General features: G+C 43.1%; 1 protein-coding gene across 2 annotated transcripts in view; it reads right to left on the bottom strand.

Annotated features, from left to right (window-relative positions):
• Window positions 1-4,261: 4,261 nt before the first annotated feature.
• LOC122781806 (SH3 and PX domain-containing protein 2A-like) overlaps window positions 4,262-10,465 on the bottom strand; it is a 61,799-nt gene continuing 55,595 nt past the window's right edge. For both annotated transcript variants that reach the window (XM_044045827.1, XM_044045828.1), the window contains 5 exons: window positions 8,653-8,770; window positions 8,242-8,570; window positions 7,902-7,951; window positions 7,281-7,400; window positions 4,262-7,185 (listed from right to left, as the gene is read on the bottom strand). In XM_044045827.1, the coding sequence (XP_043901762.1) occupies window positions 5,257-7,185; window positions 7,281-7,400; window positions 7,902-7,951; window positions 8,242-8,570; window positions 8,653-8,770 (2,546 nt within the window). In that variant the 3' untranslated portion in view covers window positions 4,262-5,256. The remainder of the gene's footprint in view (window positions 7,186-7,280; window positions 7,401-7,901; window positions 7,952-8,241; window positions 8,571-8,652; window positions 8,771-10,465) is intronic.

The following is a 10,465-nucleotide window of genomic DNA, read 5'->3' as shown; positions in this document are numbered from 1 at the left end:
CTTGTGCCTGTTCTTTTCATTTCATTTTTTTTGGCATTTGAGTGAGACTGTAATAAAATGAAATTAAGACTGACCGGTTTCCATTTCACAGCTATAATCTTTATCAGATTTTTATGCACAGCAGGAGACTGAAGTCACTCTGGTTCAGAAGCAGGAGGCGAGAGGAGGCGAGGGGAGGGGAGGACATGAGGACGCATCAGTGCAATTACCTCCTCCCCAAGTCAAATTGGACAAGAGTTAAAGAACAGAGAGGCAGCCATCTCTCACACGTCCAACCCAATCCATCCTCACAATAGTATACATGACTAACATCCTGCCATATACTACATGAATAACAAAGGCGAGGGCTTTTAGTAAACAGCTATAACTCAGGGAGAAAGTGTTTAGAGTTGTGGTATGTAGACCTGAGTCCAGAGTGAACATCATCTGTTATTTACTGCCCCGGCGAGAGCAGCCTCTAAATGCAACACTGTTTTATACCGAGCGAACACAAGCTGTGACGTCCAGACATGAAACAGGCGGCAGAGGCTGCTGCTGCTGCTGCTCGTGGCCAAGTGTTCTCTGGAGGTGTTGGGGGTGGAAATGCACAGCCGGGGTCTGTGAAAGTGACATGAATACACTGAGTGTGTGTGTGTGTGTGTGTGTGTCACCCAGTGTCTGTGTACTCGCAGACTTTCCACTCAGACCTCTCAGTGAACCTGGCTGTCGGCCGCCACCGCGGCCTCTTCCTCCTCCTCCTCCTCCTCCAGGCTTGTGAGGGACTCGGCGGGTTGTGGTGTCTCTTCTCAAACACGCACACACACACACACACACACGTCCACCATTATCATGTCCCAATTTATATTCCAGTCAAGTGTGACACGATTGACAAAGAATTTTAACCAGACATTTTAACTTGTCTCAGTTAGGGCTTCTCCCTTTGTTGTTGCTCAGGCTTTGAGCTTTTGGTGTTTGATGTAAAAATCAAAATCCCCAAAGGACGAACTCTGTGGAGAGGTTTGATTATATTTGATTTTATTTAAAAGCACAACAAAGTTCTCAAATATCCATTGCACTTGTGCACTTACTTTTTTAATCACTGTTAAAGACAGACGTGAAGGTTACTGTGATGCTGAGAGGCTGAGTGCTGCTGCCCTCCAGTGGCCACATGCAGCAACAACACCTTGTTGCACAACAGAGAGACGCCCTCATGGATTAGAAAGAATTATTTTTGCACACACACATTTTGTGATAGTGAATTAGTGATGGGGATTGGACGCCTTGCTCAGGGGCACGTGAATGCCCCTGACAAGTGAATGAGGAGGACAGGTGAATGAATAATGAGGACAAGTGAATGCGGAGGACAGGTGAACTGGCGTTAATTAAGGTCCCAGAATGAGTGAGAAAGTTAAAGCATTTGTGACCTTTGACCCATTTTTTTGACACATTATGTGTTTACATTACTTTCATTTTGGGGCAAAGTGCACAGAAACAATTTGCACTTTCTAGTAATCTTTATCTGTAAAAGACTTAAAAATCACATCATGACACCAGTTATGAACTTTGACAACGTTATTTATAGTTTGACTTTCTTTTGGATTTACACTACACGAAGAAACAACCATAAACTTTAAACTCAAGATTACGTCCTCCATATGTGATCGCATTAGACTCATGGACGTCTTTGTCTCACCTGCACACGTTGTCTCACACGTCTTTGTCTCACCTGCCTCGCTGACTGTATTCAATTCCATTGTAAGTCGCTTTGGATAAAAGCGTCTGCTAAATGACATGTAATGTAATGTTGCTTTTCCCCCTCTTTCTTTCTGACGTCTATACGACGTGTGCGAGCACAACTTTCAATCAAATTAGAGCAGTGTATCAAAGTGTGGGACGGATGTGTTTCACTAACATACTGTAAAACGATTCAAATCATGCAGGACGTCAATCGTATTATATTTCCGACATCTGTCAAATCATAGCGGATAATAACAGTATTATATCAGAACTCCAGAGTGGTAACTTAAACCTTTGAGCAGCCCAAACTGAAAACTATCTTTTAAGCAAAGTCATATGTGCAGCGGTGCAGGTTCTCCCGAAGCACAAAGCTGCCAGGTCTTGAACAATTCTGGCTCAGAGCTCCAGGGAAGAAATGAAAGGGGTGTGTAATGTAATTTATTTGCATAACAGCATCCAGCTGGTCCAGTATCTCCGTCGGATCATATATTTTTTCACAGTTATGAGTTTATATTAGATAGAAACACATTTGATATTGTGATCCTTCCATTATTGCAGGCTCTTAATACAATACAGCTGAGAGGCTCGCTGTTTACAACCAGAGATAATGTTTTAAATGTTTGAGTTCATTATGCAGGGAAGGCAGCACAAGCTGAACCTTAGCTGAACGCCGGGCTTGATTTGCAACGGGGACAAAGAGTGTATACTGCTGTGTGTGTGTGTGTGTGTGGAGTCGGATAAGAGTTGTTAATATTTAGAGTGTTTGAAAATTGCCTTCATAAATAGTTTAACTGTGGCAAATTAGAGGCAGTTGCTAAATCTCAACCCACAGCAAACTCCCGGCGTCTTGCGCCAATTTATTTCACTTGTCTAGTTTAGCTCAATTGCAGGATGTCGATGAAGTCAAGCTTTTGTTTTTTGTTTTTGTCTTTTTATCTGATCGACAACAGCAGGGATCGGTGAGTAAATGTGGTGGATAAATGTGGTTTTGTAAGCAATAGAATATTTGGGGCAAAACTTGATATCTCCATCAGGCAAAAGTGTCTTAAACGTCTTCGGTCAGAAACAAGAACACACGTCTGCTGCCTTAAGCTAACAATAATGTGGATGTTGTCTTTAATCAGCAGCTCGTTACGAAGACAAATGAGATACGTGCTTGTACTGTTAATATTTACTGTGCATCCTTTCAATTTTAAGAATTACTGCTTCTTCTTTTAGCCAAGTAGTTATTTTACAGACATTTAGTCCTCAAAGTTGTCAGGAGGCGTCAGATCTGTTAGTGTTTTTGTTTAAAGTCAGGTTAAGTTCATGTCACCTTTGGTGTGGGTTTATTTTCACTTCCTCTTTTATTTTGGTAAGGTTCATGTCTTCCTGTCACATGGTTTCTTCATCTCCTCTAATTCCCTCATGCACTTCACCTGGTGATCCTTAAGTAATCACTGGCACCTGCCCTTGATGCCCTCTTCGCTATATAGTGTCCCCAGTCCCTCTGTCATGTGCCAGTGCGTCGTTTATGCTACAGTCTGTGTCGCCTTTTGCCAAGTTAGCTCTAGTGCCGAGTGTTGTTTTGTTTCTTCTACTTCAAGGAAGAAGTGATTTTGATTTTGTTTGTCTTCTCAAGAGGAAAATAAAAACTCTTGAATCCTTCATCGTGCCTCCTGTCTCGTGCATTTGGATCCAAGCAGTTTATTTGCCTTCCTAACAGCAGTGTTTTTATTGTTATTTGTCAAACCAAACGTGTAGTTTATGTTAACTGTCAACTGTCAACTCTGAACTCAATATGACATTTTATAGATAAGCAAATTCATTTAAGATGAGATTTGTTCAATCATCTGCTGGGCCAGATACCAATGCTGGCAGGCCGTTTTTGGCCCACGGGCCACCTATCACTGACCACTGGGCTATATTATATACACTGTACCACACAAGAAACTAAACTAAGGATCATAACCTAATGCAGGGGGTGTCAAACTCATTTTAGTTCAGGAGCCACACCAGCAAAGTAATAGCATAATAACCTATAAACAAGTTTGTTTTACATAAATGAAGTATATTTTTTACAAATGTTTGTACATTATGAACAAATTTCTAGAGAAAAATAAGTGCAATTTCAATAATATTATGCCTACATGGGCCACACTCGGGTTCTCTGGCTTCCTCCTACAGCCCAAAAACATGCAATATGGGTAATACACGTTAAATTGACCATAGGTGTGAGAGTGAGAGTGAATAGTTGTTAGTGGCCCTGCGATGACCTGCCGAACTGTCCAGGGCGTGACCTCGCCTATCACCCTATGTCAGCTGGGATGGCGTGACCCTACTGTGGATGGATGGACATGTGCTTTACAATCTACAGATCATAGTGGATCTACAAAGGCACAAAATATTTAGTCATGTATCTGTGAAATGTTCAGAAATTCATCCTGAAGTGCCGAATTGGACCCTCTGGTGGGCCGGTTTCGGGCCGCAGGCCTTGTGTTTGACACCCCTGACCTAACGGGTGGGGTGCTGAGCTGTAAAATGTCAAATGAGAAAGTACATGTCGTTATTCAAAAGTGCATTTATTTGGTTCATTCGTTTTTTTTGGCACTTCAGTTTATCGTCACTGGTCAACACAGTTCACGTGAAACAAACGTGAGCATCGCAGTAACACTGCCGCTGAAGACTGATGTCAAATTTACTGCCCAGCAGAAATTCAAAAAACAAAGGAAGTTACATTTAACAGAGCAGTTCTTGGAAATGTTAGCGCTGTTTTCATTTTTTTTTTTTTTGAAACGGTACAAAATAAAAAAAAGTAATAATAAAACAATATTAATGAAATGAATAAATATGATCTTCGCTGATGTGAGGGAAGTTCGTTTTTTAGATAATAAGCCAGCAAAAAAACCTTCTCTTGACTCTTTTCCAATTTAGGTAAATGCTCACAAATTGTTTCACAAGGACATTATTACACAATGAAATGGGTAGAATATTTCACATAAAGGCGACATACAGTATAAAGAGATATAAAAAAACATGCAGAGAGCACCAAAATGAGACTAACAAAGCAGCTTAGGCAGAGTTTCTGTCAAATGAAGGAGTAGAAAAACACTTTAATTTCAACAGCTCAAGGCGTCGTCAGTATAATGAATCATTTCAAACATGCAAACAAGCTTTAAATGCTTTTTAAAACAATACATTATAAACTTACAAAAAAAACAAAAAGGTTCAATGAGTGGACACAAAACTACATCTTATTTCAAGTTAACGGTAACTACAGAGAAATAGCACAAACTCATTCTGGTGTCCGCTCTGTCTGGGTCATCTGAGTCCTCGATACCCTGCAGTGTATGGCGACGACTCATTTCACCAGATCTCTCGTTGTCATTTTCAGTCACAATTTGATCGGTTGTTGCTTATTTTGGCAAAGGTACCGGGGTAAGATATCAGTCAGTCCTTATTTAACATCAAAGGGGTTAGCCATTTTCACAAAATAAATGCATCTCTGTGAGTAGTCTTTACACGCGTGTTAAAGAGTTCTGCCGCCTCCACGCTCGGATGCTAGTGCTTTCTCTCGAGGTAATTTGACGGGACCCATCCTTTCCTCGGTCTGCCATTGTCCAGCACCTTGCAGTACCACCACCCATTGGGGTTCCTCTCCAGGACCTCCAGACTTGTCCCCTCGGGAAATCCCATGGTCTCCTCGTCGCCATGATAATCCGCTATGGAGACGTACACCTCTCTCAGGTTGTTATGGATGATGTGGGGCTTGGGCCTCACTGTGGACACAGGGAGAGCGTTCTTCGGAGAGCTTTGGCCGAGGGACTCAGCGCTGCCCGTACCAGATCTGTTCCTGTTGGGCAACGCAAAGTTGTTTGACACCAGGCTACGTGGCACGGTGCCAAAGGAGGCGTTGCGCCGCACAGTGGGGCTGGCGCGAGGATGGTCTGTGGAGTTGAGGGACTCGTTTCTCCTGAGAGAGCCAACAGGGCTGGGACCGTCCCTGATCGGGGCTGATATAAAAACAGACTGAGGTCTGACAACCTGCTGCTGTTTGGTGTTGTTCTGTTTCCGTGAGCTGAACAAGCCGGTAGGTTTGGAGAGGCCACCTGGAGGTTTTGAGGGAATGGGTGGGGTGACCTTCTTCAGGTTTTGGTTAATGTTATTTAATGCCTGCACCCTTTGTTCATTCTTCTCCAGACTGTTGGACTTACTGAGGCTTCCAGGTTTAGTTGGGGTTCCATCAGACTCGGACCCTGCCATGTCATCTTGTTGCCTGGCAGGCTCCAGGAAGTAAGTTGGAGCCCAACCCTCGGTATCTCCCCAGCGGACATACCACCAACCACTCTCCTGCTTCTCGACCACTTCCACCTCGACTCCAGCAGGGAAACTGAGCTCAGACTCTAGGACTTTCTCATAGGGATCTGTGGTACGATACAGGCTGCACCCGCCTTCCAAGTCAGAGTCTCCGCGGCTGCCTTTGGAGTAGATGGAGGAGAGATCGGATGTGCTCTGAGAAGAGAAGGAGTCCTCAGAGGAGATGACTGAAGCTGTCTCAGAGTCCTCCCCTTTAGTTTTGGTGCCATTCTTCAGCTGCCCTGTTGGCCGCAGCTGTCTTCTCAAGGAGCTGATGTCCATCTTCTCAGCACTGGAGGCTTTGGTTATCTGTGGTTTAGGCCTCACCACTGGCTTTGGTTTGGAGGAGGATTTGGTGTGAGAGGACACCTTACTTTCCTCTTGTTCTTTCTGCAATCTGGAAAGATCTGGGGTGGATTCAGAGGAGGCAGATTTCGGACCAGAGGCCTCCTCAGCTTTGGATGAAAACGGGCTGCCATTCAAGTCAATCTTGAGCTTGTTCCCTGCACGTTTCCGTCCCGCCGAGGTCAAGTTTGCAGTCTTGCCAGTTTCTGTCAAAGCACTTGTCTTGGACGAATTGGAGTCCCTGCTGCACTGCCTCTCCGGGGTTTCTCTGAAGGGCCGGAAGCCATCATTCTCATAGATACACTCTTCCTCTCCCTCTGCCTCGTGGCCATCTTCAAATGACTCACCCAGCTTGAATGAAGCACTGTGGAGCGATGACGCAGGCGAGGGCTTAGAGGACAGATGGGAACCCTTCTCCGAGGACGTGTCCTCATTCTTTGGGTCCACCAAGGAACCTTCTCCTCTCAAAAACTCAAACTCAGACTCCAGGTCCAGATCTCCAATGGCAGGGACATCATATTCTGGCTCTTCATACACCGGCCTTCCGGGAGACACGGGTGACTCTGGAGCTTCAGACCCGGGGCTGCTGGGGCTGCTGGAAGGAGCAGTCTCTGCCGAGTCTTGCTTTTTTACAGGTGGAGCTGGGGGTGGAACTTTAGGGCGACACAGAGTGCTTGTTCTGCGATTAAGATTAGGCTTTTTACGCTTATCAATGTAGGAACAGGGAGCCCAGCCCTCCTTCTCTCCTATGTGGACATACCACCAACCACCAGAGTTCTTCTCGATGACCTACGATACAGGTTCAAGAGAGAGTTTACGCTTTTTATGAAGACATTCAATGGTTAATTTCAAGGTTTTGTCTTTGATAGAGCAATGTCTCTCACCTCTGCCTTCTGTCCTCCATTGAAACTGATACCATCAGAGATGCAGGACTGAAAGTCTGCAATGGTGTAATACTCTGCTTCAACTGTAGGTGGCTCTGGTGGGGAGGGCAGCTGAAATCCCTGGGAAGAAAAGAAGATTGACTTACTGCTGAATAAGTACATTTTCTCAAGTACTGCACTTACTCCAGTTTTGAATTAATCATCCTGCAGTAGATATTACTTTTAAATCTTATAAAACAGAGCACCCCAGTCAAGCTCTGCCAATCTACAAATCTGCCCTTTTAACTCCTAAGATGGTTTCATTTAAATAATTGGTCATGGTTCCGCACATGTGGAACCATGACCAATTATTTACAGAGTAGAAAATCTAGTCTGAAAAAAATAAATAAACGTGTTTAATTATCATCATCTGTGTTTTATTCCAGAAATGTGTTATTTCCCTTCTTCTAATCCACCAATCATCATAGGAGAAGGTCACTGTGAGATAATTTAAATGATTTCCACTTCTGACAGCTATAGTCATTATACAGTCATTTTTTCTGTGCGTCACCTGTTAGGATATAGGGGCTCTTCAAGCTATGGCAACATTATTAACCTTTTATAAAACAAGTACATTCTTACCAGGGTTGCGTCTCTACGAGGAGGAGGTTTCTGTCTGAGAACAGGGGAACCTGTTAAACAATCACAGAGAAGAAAACATAGATTTAAGAGTACATAATGCATATTATACAGTATAAGTCAATCACTTATTGCATTTTTGCTTTATGTGAGTTGCATTCTGGTCTTTTGTTCTTGTTTGTGTGTCTTTCCCGTGTTTGTAGTAGCTCAATTTTCCCCATATATACCAAACAGTTTCCTCTGACACTCAAAAAATATCTTGGACAGGAACGTAATTCATGACAGAAAGAGAAATTACAACGGAGCCATTCATTCAACTACTTTAACCATTGACAGGACTTACCAATTTCCACCCGATGAGGAGCGATGCGGGCTATCGCCGGCGAAGCGGGCTCTGCTTTACTCTTAACATCCTGCGGGGAATTAAGTGGACTGGAGTCAGCGCAGGGGATCGGCAGGCTGATCTCCTTCCTGGCCACCTGGGGGCTCTCTGGAACACCTTCAGTCTGCACGTCCTTCTCACTGGAGGCCTTCTTGTTGAGGAGGTTACTGATCTCCATGATGTTTCCGATTATCTCCACTGGGCCAGTAACGGTCTTCTTGCGTGGAGATAAGTCGTCCTTCACCTTCTTCAGGTAAGAAGCCGGAGCCCAGCCCTCTTTATCCTGGTACCTGTGACGACCATATATATATATTTTTTAGAATAAAAGAAATCAAAACAGTCTCTGAAGTGAAGTGATTATAGGAGGATTACCTGATAAACCACCATCCCTCCAGGTTCTTCTGAATCACTTCCACAATAACTTCTTTCTCAAAAGCAATTTCGTCCTTGCCTTGGCTGGAATACGGCTGCACTGTAACGTACTTCTCTTCTGCCGAAGCCAGAGCAGAGAGCGACAAACAAATTTAAGAGTTTGAAGGCTGTAAAAAAATCTATGGAAACAAGACAAGTCAACTGAGAGAAAGTGGGGGAGGGGGGAATAAGAACGAGAGACGTGTCTATGAATCTTTACAGACAGACACTTCCTATGTTTGTGTGATTGTGCCGAAGAAATACGAGATGAAGGAAGCAGTGCAGAGGTGTCATCTTAGCTCCACTGTCTGGAAGTTCATTTGGCGCTTTGTAATAAAACTGTCTGTATGTGTGTGAATAACAACATACATAATTAATTATTACATTAAATGCCATTTATTGAATTATTAGTTACAGCATGTCACATCTGCATATCAAAACAAATAGTACTGCGCACCCTAGTGGCCTGGAGGTTAAAGGACATGTTCACATTGTTAAGTCTGTTTTGCTTTCTCCTGTCCATCATCACTGTTTCAGTATAAATGCTGGAGGACAAAACCCATTTCCCACGACCCATGAAGATTTATTCCAAATTCAGCCAAAGCTTATACAACGTTTCAGAGGTGTGAGCTAGACGGCAAAGAAAACACCGTCTGTGGAAACACAAAGAGGAAATTTGGACCGCAACTATGGAAGACACACACTTAATTTGAGCGCCTCAGACTGTTTAAACCTCAGTGGAGCACTTTACATGAAACTAAGATTGTGGTTTTTTTTTTCAATTCTATTGAAAACAAAAGAACTAGTGCAAGAGGAACAAATACACAAACCAATAATGCCTCCACTGTACATGCTAGCCTGTGAGAGTTGTTTTGACAGACGTGACAAAATCCTTTGAAACTCAGGACAGTCCTAAGGGTAAAAGCTTAAAGGCTGGACAAAACCACACAGAGTTTGTTTCCATCAACTTGCACCAATTTGTGTTGACAGTCCAGAGGAAAAATAAACCTGATGACGGAGGAGACACGGTTGACCACACGCCGAACAAGTGGAAGATTCCTCTGCAGTTGTGCCACGTTTTTAAAACAACACAAACATGGATCGCAACCAGAAGCTTATGTGCAGTGCTTTAAAAAAGAGTCAAAAAAGAAGGAATAAAAGTCAGATTAGGTGAGAACATGGGACGGGAGGAAGCATGAAGATCATTAAGTAGTTTTACAGGAACATTTCCCTCGGGTTACTACGATTACACCTTTACGTTTTTAGCCACCTAATAAAAGACTCACTTAATACAATCTTCCCCAGCTTAAATCTATGGTAATTTGAGAATATGTTCACCACTTCATTGCACGGTTAGCGAGCCTTTTCCAACTGGAAACTGAAGTTTGTGTCAGATTTCCAGAAGTCCATAGAGAAAAATCAGCATTTTAAGCTCAGCAAACCACAGGAGCTGCTGGTTGAATGCTGTCTTGTTTAGTATGTTTGTGTTACTGAGGTGAATAAGAGTGAAGAATTCACAAAATAACAGATTTGAGCTTACTGATGGAGGCAGAAGTGGATCAGATGTGGTGTGATGTCAAATGACATGTAATGATGTAAAATCATTGATTTTGGTGTGGGGGATTGAGAGCTTAACAAAGGGACATAACGTTCAGTTTCCATGTGTGAATACCCTGTGAAATAAAGATTAGAACATATTTATTCTGAGTCTTTTGTTAAGATTATAAAATCAGTTTTTAGAAACGCAAACCTCACACAAACTGTGATGAGATGA

The sequence above is a fragment of the Solea senegalensis genome, linkage group LG15 (genome assembly GCF_019176455.1).
Source record: "Solea senegalensis isolate Sse05_10M linkage group LG15, IFAPA_SoseM_1, whole genome shotgun sequence".
Taxonomy (NCBI): domain Eukaryota; kingdom Metazoa; phylum Chordata; class Actinopteri; order Pleuronectiformes; family Soleidae; genus Solea; species Solea senegalensis.
Note: the sequence above shows the minus strand (reverse complement) of the source record. Positions and strands in the feature narration are given on the sequence as shown.